General features: G+C 41.0%; 1 protein-coding gene across 17 annotated transcripts in view; it reads left to right on the top strand.

The window, feature by feature from the left end:
- ERC2 (ELKS/RAB6-interacting/CAST family member 2) overlaps window positions 1–25,459 on the top strand; it is a 918,050-nt gene that overhangs the window by 551,313 nt on the left and 341,278 nt on the right. For all 17 annotated transcript variants that reach the window (XM_074313127.2, XM_074313130.2, XM_074313128.2 and 14 more), the window contains one exon: window positions 2,060–2,220. In XM_074313127.2, coding sequence (XP_074169228.2) covers window positions 2,060–2,220 — 161 coding nt within the window. The remainder of the gene's footprint in view (window positions 1–2,059; window positions 2,221–25,459) is intronic.

The raw sequence follows: 25,459 nt of genomic DNA, 5'->3' as shown, positions 1-25,459 counted from the left end.
GCAAGCCATGTAGTGTCCCAGGGCAAGCTGTGGAGTGGGTGTGGGCCTGGGGCTTGGATCCTGGGGCACACTGGGACAGCCTGGACCAGCTGGCTGGGGCTCCTTGATTCACCTCCTGCCTATGCAATGAAGGTGGTGGGGGCACACAACAAATGGCACTCTCCAGTGCCTCCAACCCCAGAGAGAGTTCCTGCAGTTCCCCCACCCTATTTGGCAGATGCTCTAGAGGTAGAAAACTGATTTCCTTCACACTTAGTATAGATGCCCTTTAAATCACTGATTCTTTGCTGTGTCTTAGGGCATGTGTGTCTGTGTGAGGCGTCTCAGTGCTTCCTCCTTCTGCGGGTTGGTATGTTGGGGGTGGGGTTTCCACAGTACCACGTCTCCACCTCTGCTACCTGTTTCTATGTGGTCTCTCTGCCATTTGTTGTGCAAAACTGTTCAGTGATCCCTCAGTTCTTCTTCAGAAGGAATTGCTCTACTTGTAGGTATAGATTCAATGTGTTTGTTGAAGGAAGTGAATTCAGAGTCTTTGTGTTCCACCATTTGGACCCCACCTGATCTTTCTTTCACACTGCAATTGAATGTGTCAAACATAGGGAGAAAAGGAGGAAATAAAAACTCTGCTTCAGTCTCACCAAGTGTAGCATTGTAGAAGCTTCTAGTCATACTCATGATATTCTATGAACTTATGTGAAAAACTAAAAAGTTAATGATTTTACTTTAAATTTTATATTTGTGAAGTTAAAGAATAATGCTCTTTATTCTTCAATTAAACAGGTGTGGTCCTGTGACTTTCATAGGTTACCCTTTATATTCCTTGCTTTTTAAACTGTTTTTGGTTTTGGCTTTGAATTATATTACATGGTCATCAAGTTTCCTCTTTTTATCAGGGAAAAATAGAGGGTTTTCTGAATCTTAAAAGCTTGTAATTTATCTTGGATGTGAACTATAAGGCTTATTCTGAATAAATTCCATGTAAAGCTGCAGAAATTGTGTAGAAAGTCTTTATGAATTGGAACTTAACATGTCACTGACACATTCTGAAGTGTGTTCTGTTGACTTTAGTGATGGATGATCCCATTCTGCCAAGTTCAGCTGGAAGGGGTGGCTTAGAAACCCAAACATCAACTCTGGAATCTAGAAACTTCCTGGAACTTCATGGTTTTAAATCAGCAGGGTGGATGCAGCTTGCATCTGTGCAAGGGATGGCATTCCACTAGCTTGCTCCATGGACGTCTCTGGAACAGAACTATCAACACCCGCCCTCTTTGTTGTGTGTTGGTTTTTTAGCCCCCAATGGTTTGGAGAGGATAAGGCCTTGCCTTGGGACTTCCCAGTCCAATTTTTTGGGACCTGGCTGAAAACCCTGGATATTTGATAGTCTGGCTTATTTCTATGGTGTATTAGCACCCTATAAAAGTTACATGTCATTTATTTCAAGTTTAGAACCCTCTCAAACTTCAGGGGCAAACCAAACTTGAACCTTTTGTGGCTGGGATTCTGTTTACCTTTGGCCAAACCTTGCTTCCTGAATGTGAGGCTGGAAGGTGAAAGAGAGCTCCTGAGGCCCCTTGGACATCAAATCGCTTTTGCCAAACAAGGCTTTGATAGGCTAAAACATGAATAAATCTGAAACACATAGATTAACTTCCTGTCAGAATACTCTGGGGCCTACACACAAAAGTATGTTGTGCCAGGCAAAATGCATTTTGAGTGTTGCCTTCCACCAACTGTGAGACAGTCTCTTAGATTTTTGCCAAATCCAGGTTGAAACTGGGTCAAGTCACTCATCCTCTACTTCTAAGAAATGTATTAAATAATTTAAAGGTTTTTAGACAATCAACTGTATAAGGATCTTGGAGAAATTTGGACTTTTCTTGTATTTGAAACATTTATTTTTAACCAAGGACAAAGAAAGACTGGACTCTACGACCCAGTGCCCATTTCAAGGATGGCTATGATTCCTTTGTGCCTATTGTAAGAACACAAACTAGCAAGGAATGCTTTGTGCTTGAATGAAGGAGAAATAACACCCCACGTTCTGTGTCCATTTCAGATAGAGGAGCTGATGAATGCACTGGAGAAGACCAGACAGGAACTGGACACCACCAAGGCACGCCTCGCCTCCACACAGCAATCCCTGGCTGAAAAAGAAGCACACTTGGCCAACCTCCGAATAGAAAGGAGGAAACAGCTAGAGGAGATCCTGGAGATGAAGTGAGTACCCAGTTTTGCTTTCCTAGTCTCTCTTTTCTAGTTTCTCTTTAGGGATGGGGAAGGGAAGGCTAGAGAAGACGAAGACAGAGCTTGGAGAAAGAGTAATTTAGCTAACATTTGACTAGTCATTTCCGGGACTACGCTTCTTCTTTTTTTAAATTACACCTTCCATTTTCGAATTTGCACATTTTTCACATCTTTCATTTTTAAAAAAAAGTATCGAGCATTAGATTTTGTGTGTCTGTGTTTTGTGGATGGTGCTAGTATTTGTAGGTCTGACACATGGTTCTGAGCTGGCAGAGAGACAGAGGCCTCGTTAAGCACAATGGTAATTTGAGCACTGCTCCGAGTTAAGTGGAAACTTTTCTGAGGAGGTATTTCCTAATTGTGACTATAACTTTGCTAATTATATTCTTTTCACTTGTGTACAATGCTTTGCTTGTGTTGGCTTTCATAGAGTCTCAAGGTTGGCACCTCTTTGTTTCGAAAGCAGGACTCTGATTTGCTAGGCTGACAAAAACAGGCTTAGAAATCCACTCATGCCCTCTACCCCGTCCTGGGGAAGGGGGGGTAAGGGGGGAGACTGGAACCAATCACTTTTCTTTGATTTAATCAATAAAGCATGACTACATGCTGGGTATTGGTCATTCCTGTGGGCCTATGACACACCATCTCCACTTAGGTCTTATTTTGTTCTCACAATGAAATAATACTGCCATGGAAGAACATAGCAAAGAAAATTGCTCAAAGATATTAGAAATAATCAATTGCTATAAATCGGTTTTTCAAGAAGTAGACAAGAAGCAGCATCTCTATAACTTTTAAAATGAAATAATTACTAAGATATAATTTAAATCCCACTTCCTTCCACAACAAGGGGAAATGTACATAATTAGGGCATCTTAAGCCGTAACACAGACTTTGAAATTGGTGGCTAGGTATGGAAGAATGACCTTATCCTGACCCCGCAAGTCTTACACATGGTTAACATTAAACCCAGAGAGCTTAGATCATGGAAAATATGGAATGAAATATTTTGAAAGATTTAATAATGAGGACAAAACTTTTATTCCTTGTCAACTACCTCAGTTTCTCTAAGACCAAAGAATAAGTAGTTATGTTTTCATATAAACTTGTATAAACTCACATTTTTCCTAATAAAAGATGATATAATAAAAACAGATATTATTATCCTCAGTTTAGAGGTGAGGGAACTGAAACTCAGAGAGATTTCAAGTAATTTGCTTAAGGCCATCTGGCTAGGATTAAAACCTAAATCTTCTACCTCAAGCTCCCTTTCTACTACCTCATTTTCTCATGGCGCTTACGTGAACTCCACCAAGCCCAGAACTTTTGTTGCTTGCATCAGTGCGGTAATCACACTGCCTAGAACATCGCCTGGCATACGGTAGGGGCTCAGTAATTATTTGTTGAATGAGTGCAGACATGGAATGTGGAGTTTGGATTTTATGTAACTGAGAAGCAAAGTATTTCAAGCATCTGTGTCATTATAACCTTGATCAATAATTGATTAACAATACCAGTACATTGATTTCATCAGCCTTTATTCTTTTTCATTCACTTCTGCCTCCTGGGTGTTGTTATGTGTCAAGTTCAGCCCAGTGTCTCTCATTTCTCTCCAGCTGTTTCCAAGTTAACTCTTTATCTCCTAGAGTGATTTATTATGCCATTTTAAGGAAACTTGCATTCCTTCCTGTTTCTAAAAACAGCACATTCTTTCAACGTTTTGAGAGAGCAAGTAATGGTGAGGCATGCTGGTTCGAGAGTCGTCAGCCCTGGGTTGCAATCCGGTTGCTTCTACTTGGTAGCTGGGTGACTGGAGGGAAATGACCTTACCATCGCTGACCCTCCACTTTCCTCCTATAACGACTTTCCTGGGCTGGTTCTGGGGAAAGGCACTCAGAGCATGGCTTGGCACAGGGAAAATGATAGATGTGTGTAAATGGTGCTATCAGCCAATGCAAATATGTCATTTGTTTAGTATACTTTGTGAAGAATATCATTTATCTAAAATTTGGATTTATTTTTCTAAAACATATAAACCTTTTCCGTGTATATGTTTTCCCACTTAATTTCATGATTTCAGATAGCACCTAACTAAGACCTCTTTTGGTGAATTGCCACATTATTGCTGAAGTGCTTAATCTGCTACCCCTGCAAAATAAATACAAAATTCCTCTGTTAATTCCTTTGGTAAAAGTAACAGTGCCCTGCTTCATTAAGCTCAATATGGACCCCATTCACTATTTACCTAGCCCAAAAGCCCCACTTATGGGCTCCTTCCCAGGACTAGGGGGACACAGAGACAGGGTAATTATATTGCCTGAGAACCCCAACTAGATTCATCAGCCTCTTGGGCTGTTCAGGTCTACCGACTGGTTTGATTTATCTTGATGTTTAAGCTGAGTTGACGTGTTGGTTACTTGACATTAACCCAGTCGATGTAAGTGTGTAGACACAGTCCGATGGGTATATCATTGTCGGTACTTACTAGCGCTCTGTGCCAAGCATTGTTGGTTTTCTTTCAACTGGCAAGCATCATGCAAGCAACTTCAGGCCAAGTCGACCCGGTTTCCAATCCCCGGTGGGAAGGGAGAGGCTATGTGGTGTTGGGGGAAAGAGAGATGGGGCTATGAGTCACGTTAGGAGACATGATCTCTTAAGTCACCCGTTACAGGAGGTCACTCACAGTTGCCTTGGGTTGCTCTGCAGTAACATGGAGGTGATAATACTGGCCCTGCCTACCCTATAGAATTGTTGTAGGGAATTTTTTTTTTTTTTTTTTTTTTAAGTACTGAACTGAAATTAATATAAAACAGCATATGTGAAAGTGCTTTGAAACATAAAAGGAACTTTTGAAATGAGAGGTGGTGTCTGTTAAATGCATTGCAAAAATCAAATGGCACAGAGTTTTAGAACTGGAAAGCAGCTGGGTCCAACCTCCCAGCCTGCATAAGCCAGACGCCCATCCATATAATTACTCATAAGGAATTCACCAGGCCCTGGTGAACACCATTCACATTGGAAGTCATGGGTTCATAGGTAGTGGTTCATGTTCCATGATTCTTACAGGTAGATCACTCGTCCTTATATGGAATTGAAATGGCTCTCCATGTAATCTTCCTACTTGTCTTGGTTTTTGTTCCACAGCTACACAGACTTTACCTGAACCCCATCCTGAGGCCAGAAAGCCTTCTAGGTATTTGTTTGGGTAATAATGTTTATTTTAGAAAAAAATAAGAAATATGAAGCAACAAAAGTAAAAAACAGAATCACCCATGATGCTTCCATGCAGAGGTAAACACTGATGGCATATTGGTATATACCTTTACAAATACTCTACTTGTAAACAAAATTAGATCATGGTTTTACATTTTGTAAATCCTGCTTCTCTTGTTTACTGAATGTTGACTATCCTGCATGTCACAAACATAGAATTGTATTATTTTTAACTATTCAACATATTGTCATATAGGTTCATCCTTTATTAGACATTTATCTCACTGACAGTGTTTTGCTAACATGAAGAATGGTTTGATAACCATTCTGCTGTTTTATTTTGTAAACTATTTTTAAATAATTATAGATCGATATGGAGTTACAAGTAACAGTAGAGAGAGGTCTCTTGTACACTTCACTCATTTCCCTCAATGGTAACATCTTGCATAGTTATATTATAGCACAGTATTACACTGGGAAATTGATATTGGTGCAATTCATCATCTTTATTTAGATTGTCTGGTTTTGCATGTACTCATTGTGTGTGTATGTGTGTGTACACTTAGTTATATGCAATTTCAGCACATGTATAGATTTGTGTAACTACCAACACTGTTCTATCATTACAAAGATCATGCTACCTTTTGGTAGCTACACCCACAACCTAGCTGTTTCATGTTTAACCAGCGTTTTGTTTTGTGTTCTATTATTTGGGGATGTATGCCATACCTGTCCACATTTTCCCCTGCCATTCTTCTTTGACAGGGCAGGAAATTCTCCCTTAGTTTAAATTTAGACTGAACTTAGAGTGAGAAAATATGGCTTCATTCTTCTAATTTAAATATTTCTCATGAGTTGGTTACATTTTAATTACAGTGGAGTTCCTTTTAATGTTGGATATCTAAAACCTGGCATGCGGTAGGCATTGGATAAGTGTTTGCGGAATAAAAGGCTGAATTACTTCAAAACTCAGAAAGATTCATTGAGCTTCTACCTTGTGGCAGATACTGTTCTAGATAAAGAAACAGAAAAATCCCTCACGTTATCAAGCTTGCATTTTAGTAACATGAGTGAAGGAAATGAACGGACAAATAAGAAAATAAATAAATAGACGAGTAAAGTAATTTCTTGTGAAACCAAAGAAATTTGGAATCCCACTTAGAAAGCGATTTCCAACGGTAAGGAGTAAATAGAGACATTGAAAACACAAGGAACCTTCCCATAGTCTGAGAACCCTTTAGGAACTCAAGGACAAAGCAGAGGCTTTGACTGTATTTCATGTACGATTCTTCCCCTCAACACCCCTTTCTTTACTTTGATCTTTATTGGTTGGCATTCTAACTGCCAGTCATTATTCCCACACTGGAAGAAACTAACAGTTCCCCACCGTATATTTTCATAGAAGAACATAATATTCGCTTTCCCTTGTGTATAAGATTATTCTTTTACTTAAAAAAATATCTAAAACCTCTTGCTAAAACATTTCCTAATGGTTCATCTTTGTTACATTTGCTCCTATTTTAAAGGGATTTTATTAAAATAATATTAAGAACATCATTCTATATGTTTGGTTTTATTAATGCTGGTTAATAAGCTTGCATTCCAGTAACCAAAGCTCAATTATTTAATTTGTGGCTGGTAAATTTGATATCTGTGGCTAAAAGGAACTGAAGGCCATGAGATACAGTACTGAAAACCTGTGTGCATTTGTACAGACAATTTAAACTTGCATAGTAATTTAACACGCAGACAAGCTGGCTAACTGATATGTTCCATTGAGTATTAAATACTGAATGAATAAAGGTTTTGAGAGCTGGTTAATAGTTACATAATTTAAAGTATGTATTTTAGACTTTTTGTAGTGATTTCTTGTGTTTATGTCATGTAAAGATTTTAAGGGACCTTTACATTTTTAACTCATCTGATGATGATGTTGTGAGATCCACCTTAATTTACTGGGTATCGTTGCAGTTTCGACATCTTCTCCAGATAGCCTCGAAAGCCTTTGTATATACTGAGCTATTTTAAGAAGTTTACAGTGAGGTAAGGCAGCAGCTTATTCCAAAGCATTATCCTGTTGGCCTCTTTGATCTAGAATCCTTTCTGAGAGACCCACTCATTAGGTAAGTACCCTTCAAAGGAGAGGCATGGTGCAGAAAATGATATAATCAATTTATTCTTTACTTCATGCCAACATGAGAGAAGACAAATCACATTTCTTTAGGGAGGAGTCCTAAGTGCCTGGCAATTTGGAGAGGATAAATGGAGTCTGAGAGTGGAGCTTTGAAGGCAGCCGTTAACTTAAAATTGATAAAGTCGGTGGCTATAGGGGTTTACCCTCTTACAGAAATGTTGTGGGGACTGAATGGAGTTATACATTTATGAGAAAGTTATTTTTAAGTAGTAAAAGGCCATAGATAGTTATGTTACATTAATATATAAGTTAGATAAACTCATTATTGTTAGCATACACTGACTTTGTCTTCAAATTCCAATCAGCCTATGCTTTCAATGATTTTGGGGGGCTACAATGCAATTTTTTTCTCTAACCAATAGTTTGTATAGAAGAACTTTGATATGTCCAATTTTAAAAATGTTAAATACTATGGTAATGTGTCCTAGAATGTCTCTGTCTTTATTACCTGCTCAGTTCTAAAAGTAAATTGTATCAGCTAGAGTATTGATGAACTTGCCGCAGCTTTCTAAGTTACCTGCAGTGACTGAGGACAGGTGGCAGAGAGAGAGGGAATTAATATCACGAAGAACTGCTAATTGAACATCGACTGTGGTTTGAGCTGCAAACAGTCACATCAGGGCACAGTTGCTCACCGCTGGTGACTTCTGTTTCTCTCTTGTAACCCTGAAGTTGGTGGCTTAGAGCTTTTCGTGGGAGAGAAAAGATTTACTGTACACAAAACTTATAGTGAGTAAATAAAACTTTACTACAAAGAAAATATCTTTTGGATAGTGGAATGGCCTAATTAGCTTCAAATGCAAAGCACAGAAAACCCCACATTCCAGAAGCTCATACAAGTAGCTGTGTCGTCAGCAGGAACCCACAATCTTTCTGTCTTGAGCCTGTGCCATTGTCAGCGTATGGCTTTCACCTCATGATGCAGATTTTGCCTCAGCTTCAGCCATCCCATCCGCGTTACAGCCAGGAGAAAGGAAAAAGGAGAAAGGAACCTCCCTGTCCTTTAAGTTGCACATACCGTGCATTACCATCCGAGACATTTAACAGTTCATTCAGTAAATCGTTGTTGAGTATCCACTACGTGCCAGGAGTGTTCTATGTCTTAGGCACTGATCTAAGCACTGTTCTAAGTGAACAGAAAGGACAAAGGTCCCTTTATTCCCGGAGCTTACATTCTAAGTAGGTGCAGGACTAGTGCAGGGGAAGGGGCTCCTTGGCCATCATTTTAGTTACATGGTCGCACTTAGCTGCAAAACAAGCAGGGAAGGGCAGCCGTTAGCTGGATGACTCTCTGTCCAGTTAACATTCAGAGAACCTAGTACCAAGGAAGAAAAGGGGCAAAGAGGCATTGGGAGTAATTAGCAGTCTTTGCTGAAATAAACAAAGTATGAAAAAAATGTGCCACTGATACATTTCCTCACTGAGCGTTTAACAACTTTGCAACTCCATATAGAGATAATATTCCTAAGAGACATTTATGCATACGTGTGTATATTTAGTATATACTAAGTTCATTTCTGTGTGCCAGCGATGGTAAACTATGGGCAAGTCATGTGGTAAGTGAACGGGTCAAGGGATATCTGAAAATCCCGTCATGCTTGGGATAGCTGATGGGTAAGGGGCATTAGGTCTACAGGGGACAAAGAAGCAGGTGCATCCTTCAACTATTGAAGGAGTGACATGAAAGAAAAGAAGTGGACCTAACTTATGCTACCTCAGAAGATTGTGCTAGAGCTGGCGTGTAGAATATAAGAGGAGGAAGACCTACCTGCAATGCTTTGTGGAACTTTGTCGCACTGAGAACTCTGCAGCCTTGTGAGGTAGCCCCTGAAGTTTGTCAGCAAGTCCTGTGGGGGAGAAAATCACAGGTGCTGGGGGCTACATCCCGGGAGGAGGCGGCAGGACGATCTCCACAATTCCTTCCATTGTGGAGTTCTACCCATAATTCCACTAAATAAATGACCTGAAACATGGATAACACAGAGGGTACCAAAAAAATGTATACACATTTTAAGAGATGTTATCTATGCTCAAGCAGTAGTTCGCCGTAATCAGAAGTGTCTGGATGCTGATGGGAACCACTTTGAGCACCTCTTGTAATTGCAGAAGTCAAACATGACTATATATTGAGTATTACAATTTTAATACAGTTTTTCCTTTCTTCAAATGTGTATACATTTTTTTGGCACCCTCTGTATCTAGGCGATGTTGGAGTCTTCTTTTTTAATTCTCTTGAGGAACGCTATTTGAAATCAGAAACTCTTTCCAAAAGCCAAACACGACCGCTTGGTTTAGTCCAGTGCCCTGTCTAATAAGACCACAGTAGAATTTCCCTGCATTTACTTTTTGTAATACTCTTTAAATGTAAAATATATGAGCCAAGCAGAGATGTGTTCCACAAGTCATTATAGAGAATCAGTGGTTTAATTCCATGTCAGGTAGAACCAAGGACCCTTCGCTCTTCCTGCCTCAAGGAATGTACTATCTCTGACTAAAATGCCTTCAGAGAATTAAGCTAGTCCAGGCCTTTGTACTGTTTACTAAATGCTTATTATATGTCAGGCAGGGACTAGGTACTAAACCCGCAGATTGCTGCTACCTCCTGTGAGACAGAGAGTGCTGTCACCCCCACTGTGTAGATATAGAAACTGAGGCTCAGACAGCTGGAATTCACATACATGTTGGTTTGACAAGATAGTCTGTGACCTTAACCACTAAGTACTGTCTCCTAGTGAAACTCGGGATGTCATTGTAAGAATTTCAAGTCTGGGAATGGCAGAATCAGTTTAGATTAAATAGTTGGAGGCAGTGGGCCAATGGGTGGTTCTCCTGGCTTCACTCAGGGGAGCAGGACAGCAAGCTGGAGTGATGGGTAGGAGGGAGGGGACAGGAAGAGAGTGAGCTGGAGGAGGCCTTTGAAGTTGGCTTCCTTATCTTAAAACAAAATACGGGACACACTGTCTTCTGGCCAAAAACATGCACTGTATGTATAATTTTAACAGTGAAAAATGTCAGTCAAAAAGACCCTTAGCCTGGTGGTTTTTAATGGAAATACAAACATTTTCTGAGCTAGAGCAGTATAATCTTTCAGCTTAAATAATCACAATCAGTAGTTAAATAATCTAAATGCTGGTATCATAGAGCTTAAATAAGTCCAAGTACCATACTTCATGTTATCTCCATCCTCATAACAGCTTCATGGGGGCTGGGGAAGGTCAACCATTGAAAAAGAGAAAAAGCAAAGTAAGGCCTTCCAACTTCCTAAGGCAGGGCCAGGCCAAAGGGGCGGTTCTAATCCTTTCTTCAATCCAAGAGCAACATCTTCTTGAGGAAATTGTGAAGTACTTGATCTAACACTGTGGGGGGTGCTGTCAGGTTTCACCCCAGGAGGCAGGGAATGGGGCAGCTACATCACACAAAGAGAAACCAGACAGTATAGCCCGGGTCATACAGCAAGGCCCGAACCAAGAATTCTCTGGTATAGTGAGCCCAGCTTTCGGGACTTGAGTTCACAGCCTGAGTCTGCCAATTAAAGCTGAGTGAGCCGAGGCCAGTCTGACCTGGTGTTTCCAACTGTGAACAGGGCTGGGGAGTCAGATGACCATGTTGAGAGTCTGTGATTCTTTAAGCAGTGGTCCTCACCCCGGAGTGGAGGGGGGTATTTTGCACCCTAGGGGACAATTGGCAAAGTCTAGAGACATTTTTGGTTGTTACCATTGGAAGGGAGATGCCAAGGGCATCTAGGGGGGATAGAGGCCACAGAATGCTGCTAAACATCGTACAGTGCATCGGACAACCTTGCCCAAAACAAAGAATTATCCAACCCCAAATGCTAGAAGTGCCAGGGTTGAGAAACCCATAACTAGCTTCTCTTTTTTAAGACTTGTGTTTATTGACCTAGGGAAGAGAGAAAAGCTTTGTTGGGTCTCACCTCTCATTTAACTTGACTTATTTGCAGAGAGGACTCACACAGGAGGTGTTCACATTCAGGATCACCAAAGGGTGTGGTGGCCTGGAGACTTCCCATTTTCCATAGATGACTTTGACCTCTTAACTCTGGCTTGCTTTCTTAGGACTGTAGACCAGCTCACCATGTAGCTCCCCAGTGGAGTTGGCACAAGTCTCAGATCCAAATCCCCAGGAGACTGCTCCCTATAAGATGTATATCCTGGGTAAGGTACAAAAGACCTGCTCCATTAGTGCTACTGGTTAGCAGACCACACATTCCTCTCCAGCTCCAGTGCTCCATCATTCTTTAACCTGTGACTCTTTCTGGTCCTCAGTTTGCCCATCTATAAATTAAGGGTATGAAATTGGCCAATCCTCTAGTTAGCCCTATAAATTGATGCCCCTTTTACTCTCTGTCCACCTTTGTCCCTCCCTTCCATTTGTTTCTTCACCACATCCCTCTGGGAAGCTAGGTGTCTTCTTAGGGAACCACTTCTTGCAATGATCATTTAGAGCAGAAAGAAGAAAAATGAGGACACTGCAAAGGTGAGAGATTGTATGCCAGAGCAGGGGCCAAGGGCACCAGTGAGCAACAGACTGTTGCCCAGATGCCAGCTGCCTACCAGACTGCAACAGGCAGGACTGAGGGAAAATCCTTGCTTGAGGGGGAGTGGCGGCCGGGAGGGGGAGGTGGTTCTCCGTCTCCCTGTAGTATCTTCTTTATGCAGGTAAAACATATCCAGGTATTATCAGAGGATGCCTCAGCCCTGAGGATGTAGAGAGTAAACATCAAAATCTGCATCCCCATTGGAAGGGGGCATCACAAAAGGTTCCACATCAGTTAAGACTTCCAGGGTTACAGTGTGAGGCAGGCGTAGCATGGAGGTGGGGAAGGCTTTTGAATGTGCTTGGGAAGAATTTAATAAACGTTTGTTGAAGGAATGAATGAATGCTGATGACGATTATACTCTGCCCCTTGCTAGTTGCCTCTTCCTTCCCTCACCTTCTTCACTCCCACTTCTTCTCCTCCATCTAATTTCCTCTTTCTTCTTCTTCCTCTCTTCCCCTGTCCTTTACTATCCCTTACCTTTCTCTCTACTCTTCTTCCTTTCCCCTATTTCCTACCTCTATTCTGGTGCCTTATGGAGTCTTAGGGATCAAAATATTTTCTGGATTGTCTCAACATAATCGTCTTGCTAGATTTTAGCTTTGACTATTGAGCAGGCGGCAGACCAAGCACCTGGGAAGGAGGGGGGGAGGGGAGGGGAGGGGAGGGGAGGGGAGGGGAGGGGGGGAGAGAGGGAGAGAGAGAGAGAGAGAGAGAGAGCGAGAGAGAGAATGAGAGAGAGAGAGAGAATGAGAGAGAGAGAGTTTGTATACGCACACACATGTTTGGGGGCAGAGAAGGCACTGGCTCTGGCATCCTTGCCTGGAGAATGATGTATCGAAGGGCAGACTACTCGGTTCCCCAGGAGCAAAACGATTGAGAACTGTAACCTGAAGCCAAGCTGCCAGTCAAGTACGGCCAAAGTCTTTAGTTTTCCAGTCACGGAATTTGGGAACCAACAGATTGTGACAATTCAAAAGCAGTGTTTGACTTGATCTTTGGGTTAAGCCAATATCCCTGGGATCTTAATTTGAACCTGCAGGAGGCTGTGGCCAACTTTGAGAAGCTGTTATTCCTCACACCCGACGCTTCACTTACTCGAGGAGATTTGCAGAGTGCACTGCAGCTACTGCCAGCATACAGTTATGATAGAAGTTAAATTGCTGTCTTTCTGTTCTGTTTTGAAATTGGTGTTTGTGTGTTCACTTCATGGGCCCTGAGCTTAGAGCTTCTTTCTCCTCCTGGGTCTCTCAAAGTTTTCTTGGAAAACTTTCCCTATAATGTATGTCTAAGACTTCTGTCAGCTAAGGCTTTATTCTAAGGCAGTATGGGATTGGGCAGGCCTAGTTCTTATTCTCTGCTGTAGCCTACCCCCTGCCATCCTTTGGAACGGGGGACTGTGCCCTGGGAAGCTGCCACCCACCCATGGAATGCATCGCTGCGGTTCCCTTGCTGGCTGACTCCTGGTTGGGTCCAGGGCCAGTCGGAAGCACTGCAGGAGATGAGAGTGTTGGTGAGATAAAGGCTAGAGAATCTCCTCCCTGTTTCTTTCTTGCTTTGGGGCCATGTCTCTGGCAGAAGGGACTTCTCTCTATGACTGTAGCCCCCTCTTGGCAGTGCCCCATCCATGGCTCTCCCGGTACTGGGATTACCTCATGTTTCCTTTTGCCACTTTAGCCTGAGGTACAGTAGGAAATGCCCACTTTTGCCAGTTTCTGAGTGCCTGCACATGGCTTATCTGTTTCAGGAGCTCTGCCCACTCCTCCTGTCGTCCTTTCATTGAAGTCTCCTCATTGAACCCATCTATAGTGGATTCTGTTTCTTGCTGGACCCAGACCAGTACAGTGGGGAAGGCCATGGTGCTGTGGTCACATGTGTGAAATTTAATAAGATGATTTGAGAAAGCGTTGTTAGAAAATGTTTATATTTCACATATTAAGTAATTTGGAAAAAGCAGATTGCTTGATACTAAAGTCAAAACACTAAAACAAAACTGCCATTCTGTGGTTTTCTAAAAACAGTTGGCTTCCAAATGACCCTTCAACATGAATGACTGCTACGGCCCCAACCTCAGAAAGATGTGGGGCTGATGTTCTCTGAGTCAGCCGCAGTCTTAGGATTAATGAAGACAGACCGCCCCCCCTGCTCCCACCACATACAAGGACAAAAAAATCCCTCTCTTATTCTTCAGGCTTGGGGATAGTTGGTTTGACTGAACAAGGAAAAGGTTCTTAAGATGGAAGGAAAGAAAATTTTCATGGGCCCTGGCTAGAGCATAAGTCAGCACCCTCCAGGCCACGGGTAGCATTCCTTCAGCCAAGCTCAGAACATTTGGGGTTCCCATAAAACTAAAGGGATTGCAGCTTTGAGCAGAAACTGCTCTCATAAAGCGGTCTAGACTGAGGAACAAGCTAAGCACTCCTTCTCATTGATTCAGTCATTTATTCAGTCATTGACTCAATCACTCCTAAAACAAATCATTCTGGGCAATCTGTTTATTGAGAGAATGAGTAAACAGTCTGATGTCCAATCCACGGATTAGAAATCTGAATGCAGAATTACAGCTGGGCTAAGTGTGTACAAAAGGAGTTTTGTGGAGTAATGAGATCATCCGGAAGATGGTAGAATGGCTCCCTGAGGATGTGGCTATGAGCCATGATGTGTTGGGTGAGTGGAAGTTCATTAGGTGAAGAGGTGGGGTGCTGAGTCAGGTCAGGTGGGGAGCATATTTCAAGAGGAGGCAGCCGCCTGTGCAAAGGCCCTGTGGCAGAAGGAAATGCCATGCCCTTTTCATTAGTTCACAGGAGGCCTGTGTGGCTGGAGCACAGAGACCAAAGGGGGAAAAGCAGGATTGATTGAGACTCGAGGGGTGGTGGAGGCCTTGGGGGCCATGGTCAGATTATTGATGTTTATCTTAAGAAGAACAGGAACCCATGGAAGGGGAGTGACATGAGGGGATTATGATTTGAAAATAATTGAAAGCAATTGCAGTGTCCTTACCATGTGCCACAAGCTTTTAAAGCACTTTGTAAATATGACTTATTGATTCTTGACAACAACCTCTAAGATAAGTATTGTTATCTTCCCATTTTACATTTGAAGAAAGAGAGGTTAGGAACTAGCCCAAGGCCACATAGCAAAGGTGAGATCTGAATCTCTCAGGTGTGTCACGGAGTCTGACTACATACTTGACCACTACACCAGACTGCTTCTGGCTTTTGTGCAAAGGATAGTTTTGGATGTGGACAGATTAGTTAGGAAGTTGCTATAGTCTTCCAGGTAGAGAGAGCTTGCGTTGGGATTTTGGCAGTGCAGATGGAAAGAAGTGGAAGACTTCCTGAGACCTGCAGGAAGCGGGATGTATAGGACTGGGCTTCGACTGGCCGTGGGAGTGGTAGAGATGGGTGCCCCTCCCTTTCCTGTCTTCCTGCCGGCACCAGGCTTAGCTGTCCTGGGCACTTGCATTCCTCCATGCACGGGTGCTGTGAGGGAATTGTGGCAACTATTTCTGTAGTCCAGGGGTCTCAACAGCAGCCCTACTGACACTGGGATGGATAATTCTTTGCTTTGGAGACTGTCCTGTGTTTAGTAGCATCCCTGGCTTTTACCTACTAGATGCCAGTAGCAATTCTCTCCTCCAGCTGTGACAATCTAGATATTGCCAGAAGTCCCCCAGAAGGCCCCCAGAGTAAAAAGAACTGGTCTAGTCCTAGCATGCATGTGCTCATAATTTCTCACCTTGGACCAGCAGCCCAGTTCCTTTTGGAATACCATGGGTTGTTGACCCAGTGTGTTAGTGGCACTAGCAGCATTTGAACATTGGTCCAGGCCTAGTGTGCAAGCCTTCTCCAGGCTGGAGCTGGATGGCCCCAGACCAGATTGATTTAGAAAGCTTAGAAAGAAGCCTCCTTCATGTTCAACAACGTTATGTAACAGTCTTCAGTGAGGAAGCCTAGACATCTGGCCATCATTCAGAGTCCTTTTCTTTGGGGACACAGGCTCTTAAGTTGTACGCAACTGATTTCAACATGAACTTCCTATAATCTTCCCTTATGTTTGAGCATTGCCTGCATCTTACGTTTCTGAGGCAACTATTTCCTGAACAGCTCCAGAGCTTTTCTACTCAGATTTTCATTTGTTTAGAAGGCCTTTCAATGAAGAACATGTTGAAGTGAAATGGGCTTCTCATTTGGAAAGGCGAATTTATCAACTGCCTCTATTTAGAGGAGAAGAGAATTTTAAAGAATTTTGGTCAATTGAAAAGTCCCTACTAAATCATATTTTTTCATAAAGTACCTGGAGGAGCCTGCCTTTTAATGTGGGATCCATGCAGATATCCGAGGAGAAACACATGAGCACCCAAATGATCTATGGCTGTAACTCTGGTATTGAGTGGTGGTTTCTCTTCCTTCAAAAGTAGGGGGTGCCTCCGTGGAACCAAGAGGAGTATTTTTATGAGAATCGTCTCTTCCCTCATTGGTGTTCTAACGGGCTTGGATAAATTATAATTAAATCTTTATTTTTAAATGTCAATTATATACAAAAGTAAAATGGACCTCAACCATACACTTCACCCAACTTCAGCAGTTTTTTTAACACATTGCCAATCCTGTTTCCTTTCTCTCCCACATTTCTCTATTCCTATCCCTGAGTTATTTTGAAGTAAATCCCAGACATTATATCATTTCATCCATAAATATTTCAATGTAAACATTCATTTTTCAGATAAACATTTTCGACACCAAATTGCAAACACTTTAAGGAGGAGAAGAATTCTAAAGAAGGCCTTTCCCTACAAAGTTGAAACTCTCTGGGAGAGGCTTAGATTTAAATTTTTTTAAAAAAATCTAGCTATAAAACAGCAAAATGGAACAGTTAGTGGTATTGCACAGGAAAGTCAGGAGGATTAACACCCGTTGACACGTTTCTTAATTGCTTTTCTGCTCTCTTCTCCCTTGCTTACACTTAAATTTCAGTGTTACCGTTACTGACGTAACTACATCTGGGGTCAAGTTTTCATTATCTACTAGCAATCATTGACATTTCCACACAAAACTGGAAGGGAAGGCCCTTTCTTGATTAGATCTCTTTTCAAATTCTTCATTGAATGGTAACTCTTCAGGATTTTGAAGAAATGAAACAAAAAACAACTTTCAAAGTGTGAACCTGAACTGGTGGTTGGTCACATCTTTTGCACCTAAGGGATCTTGGATCTTGATTAATGGTAGCTTTTCTGCATAGAATGAAACGGAGATTAAGCTCTCTTTGTAATAATAGACTCCTGAATCTCTGTGGAAGCCCAAACAGATCCACTCAGCTTCTTGCACTGTTTTGGTTAATTATCACACATGCTTGCCCTGAGAAACCCCCATTTCACTGGGAAAACAACATTAGTTTATGCAGAGTTGCTCTAGATCATTTGTTCATTGATTAATTCAGCCTTCATTGATTGAACAGTAACTAGCAAGCTCCCATTGCACTAGATGCTGGTCTAGTTATGGCTCAGACATCGTCCTGGCTTTCCCAAAGCTCATGCTAGTCTTGATGTTTTGATTATTTGATTGTCCTTTGTACATCCAACCTTGGTGATTTGGGGGAGTAGTGGGATGGTTTCCATATCCAGATGTCCTCTGTGCCCTTCTCTCCCTCAGCTAGGTCACCATGGGATTTAGCTGGGTTGAGCCAGATTTTTGCCTTGGGCCTGGCTTTCAAATCTGGTTGTCCTAGAGCAAATGACTCACGAAGGTGTAAATAGCTGGGCCAGCAACTTGGGCAGCAGGCTAGCCCTGACTACAGTAGAAGATGGGGAGAAAAGTTATCCCAGAAGGGTGGGGAAATATGAAGCCTCGAGTCTCCCACCAAAACAGACTTTATGTCCATGATATTGCAGTTGACAGTTGGCCTTGAGCCAAACAAGACTAAGTGGTGACAATTAAGTGTCATCATGGGAACTTAGTGTTTCACATCATCTAGCCTGGCCTCACATTTGGTGGTGCTCCCGAACTTCCTGACAGCACTTCTGGGAAGGGATCCCTGAGCCTCTGCCTGGCACCGAGGGTGATGCATTAACACAGGCCGAGCACCTGGACTTCCAGGGGTCAGGTGACCTGGATTTGAATCACGGTCCTACCACTTATTCTACTTGCACTGTGACCTGACCAAGTGTGTAAATGACATTACCTTCCCTTGGGGTTCCTCTGAGGATTAAATGAGTTAATACATAGAAAACCCTTAGCCCAGATGTGCCCCTTAGGTACTCTTCTTAATAAATCTAATCATCGGGTATTCTAAGGGAACTCGTTCTCTTTTCAGAAAACCTTCTCTTAAAATGTTTGCCTTTTGTTATACAATCATAACTTTCTTGATCATTTCACCCCGTTGTTCTTTGGTTCTTTTACATTTTGCTTTTTGAGGCCACTTAAGCATTTAGTCCTTCTTTATAACCCGTGAGTATTTAAGGCTATTCTCTCCTGTCCTGTCTTCTCCCCAGTACCCTCCACACTGCAGAACCTTCTCATCTTCATTTGAAAGTACCTACTTTTTTCCTTTCTTCTTGGGACAGGTTTAGAGGATTCTCACAATTCTAGGCCATCTCCTTTGGCTATTCTGTGCATTCTTTTTCTGCATATTCCTCAAACAGTCACTGGGCATTTCTATGGGCAGAGCACTCAGTCTGGCCTGGGTAGCATGGTTGCTGCCTAATGGACCTCAAACACTAATGAAGAAGATGGGGTACATGCTCTGATGAGGGAAGTCCTGCAGGTATTAGGACCTCTAGTCCAGAATGGAAGGAAGCATTGGGTTGAGGGAAGCTTCTGGGGAGAAGGGATAGCTCATGTGAGACCTCAGGGGTAAGAGAAGTGGGTCCTGCTAAAAGCCCAAAACAGCTCTCAAAGATTTTGCTCTAAGTGGCCATTTATTTGGAGAAGGGGTTCAAAAATGTCACCCCATTTATGCATTAATAGTTTACCTTGTACCACAACATCTTTGGCTCCAAACCTTATCATCACCTTAAAACAAATAAGTTCCCTCTAAGCAGGATTAGAACCCCCTTTTCCCTCCATTCTCACATTCTTCTTGACATGTGGCCATTGAAAGTAGACTGCTAAGCCAGCATTTTTCCCAAGCTGCCCTTAGAGATGCTATCTCCACAATATATAATAATGCTGTGTACACTCACACTAGTCAACTGTAACTGGATATGAAAATTTTCAGCATTACCTTTCTTTCATGATGGTATTAGAAATAATTTATATGTCTATAAGAAAGATTTTTTTTTTTTTTTTTAAATAAGATGCACAATGAAAGAGGCTCCCCGAACTGGTCTGGAATTTTTCGGGGGAGATACTGAGTTTTGGAAAATATTTAAAACTCCAGCTTGGAATTTAGCTTATTAATGCAACTAAAAATACATGCATGGAACACTGTGGCAGCGAACTTGAACCACTTTCCATTGCAAAATCTAATGTTTTATCATTTTAATTTTTGAATATAATACAACAGTTTTACCAAAAGAATATAAAACCTTAGGGGAAAAAATGTTGACTATCGCCAAGGCCGACCTCAGCCAAAATGGGCCTCTACCCTTTAGCATCTCTGACAACATGCTTTCTTTATGTTTTATTAACTGAGGAAATAATAGTGATCAAAATGATGGAATGGGATAGTATTGAGCAGCAGCCAGTGGAGGACCAGGAAAGCCTCGACCTCTGATTTTGAAGTCCGCAGACCAAGGGCTCTCCAAAATCGGCTGGGAGAGACAAAGAGTTGATTGCCTTTTTTTTTTTTTTTTTTTAATGTAAACTGACTGAATTATGTCCTTATCTCCTGAAACTCTCTTAGCACCATTCTCTTGGGCCTCAGTGGCATCCAGAGCAGAAGTGATCAACTACAGACTCCACAGTTCTTAAATCCAGCCAACAAACTGATTACAGGAATCCAGCAGATGCTTCTGCATCTTAGACACAGGTTATATTATGACCAGCCTGCCCAACCTGCAGGAGCCATGTCTGCCTGTTGGAAAGGCAGGGCTTAACTGTGTACTGTCTTTGTTCATGGTCCCCACACACCACTCACATGCTTCCTGATGAGCCCCACACGTGTAGCGTTTGCTTCATTTTAATATTAAAGAACCAGTAAATTGATCTTTAATGTATAGAAATTTATCTTTAATATGTACTGACACATGGTCAGTAAGCAGGAGTGAAGAGGAGGAGGTGTTATCATGGTAGGGGCAAATGAATATAGAAAATTATCTGTGTTAGATGATCAGAAATTCCGAGTGCTAGATATTTTAATAGTATAATGGACTGGATTATATTGACTCATCGTGTTATTATTCAAGATAGAAGTAGTCGTATAAGACTTGGTAATTATAAAAATGCTTTCTAATGTATAATATTTTCAAGTACTAACAGCATTGATGTTACATCTCGTTTTATATTTTAAAAAATCAAGAATATATCTATTTAATATGAAAGAGACTTACCTCTTTATAAAAAATAAAAATTAAATATGCATATTATGGAAAATATTGACAAGCAGAAAGAAGAAAGCATTTACCCAAGAAAAAGTCTTGACAGTTTGGATTCTTGTTTTTCCCATACATATATTTTGCATAGTCATGATTTCACCCTTACTATTTTTTTTATCTTGATATTTTTCATTTACATGGAGTAATGCTTCTTGTTCTCCAGTTACTTTATAATAAATGTGTTTTTTTTAATGGAATATGGATGGAATAGGGCATGTACAGTCATTGTGGGAGAAGGGAATCCTTGTAGCTGTTTGGAACTCATGGACAGAGTTTCACTATTCACACCAAACCCTGAGCACGTACCGAGCACTACCAGGCCTTATTCTAGGCACTGTGCGGGCAGTGGGGGCTGGGGGCTGGTAAAGGGCTGCCAAGATGGCCGAGGCCTGTAGAAGATGTTTTCAGTGAGCTTACACTTCAGTTAAGAGCAGAATTAAGAAAAAAAAAATTAAGAAGTAAATAAGGAAAAAAGTTAGGAAAGAAGGACTTAGGAAGAAAGGGAGGAAGAGAGTTGAGCAGGGGGGAGGGTGGGAAGAAGAAAAGAAGAAAGGAAAAGGAAGGAAAGAAGTAAGGTGGAAGGAAGGAAGGGATGTAAGGAGGGACCAAAGAAGGGATGGAGGGAGGGAGGGAAGAAATGACACCCAAACCAAGAAACACCTATTAAATTGTCAATATTCAGAATACAGAAATCATTTAAAACAATAAAAGAAAGATATTGCTGAACAATATAAAGTCAAATTTTTAGGAATTTTACCAACAGTGACTGTGTCTTGATGATGAACAGTCTTTTTAGCTTTCCTAGATTCTCCTTGTGTAAGGTTCTCAGGACATCTTAAATGCCAGGTATGTCTCTAAAATACTCATGAGATAGTATATTTGGGTATTGTTCACATTGAAGATGAAACTATTGGTAATGTGTCTATGAGATAAGCAAAAAAATATGTGGACTATTTATTTCTGATAACTCTAAGCTACGTAAAGGGCTCTCTCATACCATATACAAAAATTAGATCAAAATGGATCACAGACCTAAATGTAAGAGTTAAAACTGTAACTCTCCTACAACAAAACGTAGGTATAAATCTTTGTGACCTGGGGTCAGACAAAGCTCTTTTAGATATGAAACCAAAAGCACAAGCAACTAAAGAAAAAATAAATAAGTTGGACTTTATCAAAATTGAAAACTTTTGTGCTTCAAAGGACACCATCAAGAAAAGACAATCTAAAAAATGGGAGAAAATATTTGCAATTATATCTGGTAAAGGACTAATATCCAGACTATATAAGGAACTCTTACAACTCAACAGTAAAATTCAAACAACCCAATTAAAAAAGGGCAAAAGATTTGAATAGACATGTCTCCAAAGAAGATATACAAATGGCCAAAAATGCATCAAAATATGCTCAACATCAGTAGTCTTTTGGGAAATATAAATCAAACCTGCAATGAGATACTGCTTCATACTCACTAGGATGGCTATAATATAAAAGACAGACAATAACAAGGCAAGGATGTGGAGAAATTGGAAACCTCATACATTGCTGATGGGAATATAAAGTGGTACTACCACTTTGGAAAACAGTTTGGTAGTTCCTCAAAATGTGAAACAGTGCTGCCATTTGACACGGCAATTCTACTCCTAGGTACATATCTAAAAGAAATGAAAACATATATCCATGCAAAAACGTATACATGAAGGTTCATAGCTACATTACGAATAATAGCTCAAAGTGGAAATAACCTAAATGGATGAACTGATGAAGAATGGATACACAAAATGAGATCTAGCCATACATGGGATGTTATTCAACATTAAAAAGAAATGAAATACTGATAGATGGTACAACTTGGAGAACCTTGAAAACATCATGCTAAATAAAAGAAGCCAGTCACAAAAGACCACATGTTGTAGGATCCAATTTATGTGCAAATAGGCAAACATACAAAGACAGAGAATAGATTAGTGGTTGCCTGGGGCTAGGGGGAGAAGGTAGGGGGAGACCAGTCACGGTCATAATATGGGTTTCTGTTGGGGTAATGAAAATTTTCTAAAATTTATTTGTGGTGATGGTTTTACAACTGAACATACAAAAACCCATGTAATTGTACACTTTAAATGGGTGAATTGTATGATATGTGAATTACATCTCTATAAAGCTATTAAAAGGGAGACTCTGCACAGATCTCTGAAATCTACAAAGATATACAAGTTATGGTCTATGTTTATAGTTATTTACAATCTGAAGGCAGAATATATAAAAAAATGATTAGAAACATCAAAATCATTTTTCAGCTCAGCATTCAAGGAATGTACTACCTTGTGAATGCACTTGAAATGAAACCTATTCATTTGAATTCAACCGATTGATATTTATTTTGAGTTCTTATAGTAGGTGCCTGACACCGTTCTAGGAGCGAAAAGTAGGGAGAGAAGATTGCATAATTGGGTCATTATGTTATGACCTAGACAAGTACAAAGGACTTTTTCAGTGGTTCTGCAGAGGTGAGAGAGCTGTTCATTTGGTCTGTGAGGTGGGGGAGAACTTTGAGGAGTGATGTTTAAACTAGGCCTTAAAGAATGCATAGGAGTTCAGTGGATGAAGGATTGAAAATGTCCTAGGGAAATGGGTAAAAGGAACTAAGAACATATTAATTAGGGAGTATTGATGGTGATGATGGTGTTGGCAGTGATGGTGGCTGATGATAATCATGGTGATGATGATGACGGTGGTGGTGGTGGTGGTGGTGGTCGTGATGACCAATGATGATGGTCATGGTGGTGATGATGGTAATGATAAAGACAGTGATGGCACTGATGATGGTGATAACAACGATGATGAGGATGTTAATGGTGGTTTTGGAGGAGATGGTTTAGTAAAGACTGAGTTTGAGGAGCTTCTGCGGCTTCTAAGTGATGTGCTTCCAGGCATCTGCAGCCATAGGCCTTAGCTGCACCCACGGGGTAGCCTGCAACAACTGTCATTGGCCAGTGCCTCGCTTTGTGATCGAATATCTTTCAGCCAGGCTTGTAGAAAATGTGTATTGGCCTATAAAAGAGGAGCCAGACACTTTAGCAGTTAAGGAATACGCTGCACTTGGACCTGAAATATAGCGGCTCATACTTGTGCAATCAGCAAACACTCATGTCAGTGATTTTTTTTGGAGGCCTGCCGTGGGCCTAAATTCTGGATCAATCTCACCATGACCACTCTCGTGCAAACTTTAGGTTAAAATATTAGGTTGAACCACATGAAATTTCCATTTTTGTAGGTCAAAAATTGTTGAATATCAGCAATTTTATCTAGATTAAGATATAAAATGCCTGATGCTGATTTATACCCCCACCCCTTCACTAAGTGTGTGGAGCGGTCAAAGAAAAACCCATGTTATTCTGCTATTATGAAATGGGGCTAGTCCAAATTGAGGTGAGTGATAAGTGTAAAATGCACACCTGATTTCAAAAACTTAGTACAAATAAAAGGATATAAATTATCTTCGTATGAAAAAATATATAACAACTGAGTATGAAAAAGTAATTTTTACATCGATTATATGTTCCAATAATAATATTTTGGATATATTGGGTTAAATAAAAATATAAATTTCTTATGTTTCTTTTTACATTATTTTAATGTGCCTGTTAGAAAAATTGGTTTGTATTGTATTTGTGTTTGACAGTGCTGCTACAGACAGAAAGGGTTTGAAAGTCCTTTTCAGTGTACTTTTCCTGGCGGATTCAGGAGGAGGACAATTCAAAGTGGCTTTTAGAAATTGCACTTGAATATTCTGAGCCCAAATCTGCTTCAGTTTCCTCAAAAACGGAAGGAAAACCAATCTGGCCTCTAAAATATACATTTCAAAAATTGCATTATGGACATATATTCACTCTCTAATATACAAAATAAATTCTAGCGGCTCCTAGTTTTTCCATGTACTTCCAGTATTTTCTTTGCTTTTACTTTTTGTTCTGTGTTCTTCCTGTCATCACTTTATCAAAATATCGAGGCCCTGGCATCAAGCAAGTAGAGATATTCAAGATACATAAATGCCTCACTTATTCAGGATGGAGTTTATCCAAATCACTTGGGGATTGGCTAAGCGTATAAGCATTTGGATTTCTCCGAAATTGAGACCATGCCACACAGTGCGGGATTAGTGGGGAGAAAAGTGTGTCAGTCTCCTGGCGCTGACAATTTGAACTGCCCGGGTCAGGGCCCAGTGGTCTCCTTTTGCTCCCCTAATCCCAACTAAGAAGGTAATTTAAGTAGAATCCTGGGGTGCTAAATTAAGGATGTTCTAATGGGAAAATGGGAAGTGGAGGGTTTAAAGGACACCCATTAATGTGTTCACTTCAAGATGTACTCTTGTCAGTGCTTCTTAGGAAGGCACATGCTCGCCAGTAATGTCTTTTCTTGTTGGAACACAACCAAGGCCAAGTATGGAGATTTTTAAACATAATATTTGGGAACGCAAGGGAAGCCAAAATATCACAGACAGTGATAAAAGCACGATTTAGTAATCGTGCTGTGTGATCCTGCAGTATGTGGTAGGGCTGCTCGAAGGCAAGTGTCACGAGTTTGGGAAGCAGACATTCTGCCTCTCAAGTTGCCATGTAATGCTTCCTGAAATGGGCCCGGACAAACCTGCAGGATGTCCAGAAATTTTCTTTTCCCTATAGCTACATCTTCTAGGTGAAAGAGAAATCATGGTAGG

The sequence above is a fragment of the Rhinolophus sinicus genome, chromosome 5 (genome assembly GCF_057876585.1).
Source record: "Rhinolophus sinicus isolate RSI-liver-muscle chromosome 5, RSI-T2T, whole genome shotgun sequence".
NCBI lineage: Eukaryota > Metazoa > Chordata > Mammalia > Chiroptera > Rhinolophidae > Rhinolophus > Rhinolophus sinicus.
The sequence above is the reverse complement of the archived record's forward strand: the minus strand, read 5'-3'. Positions and strand labels throughout refer to the sequence as shown.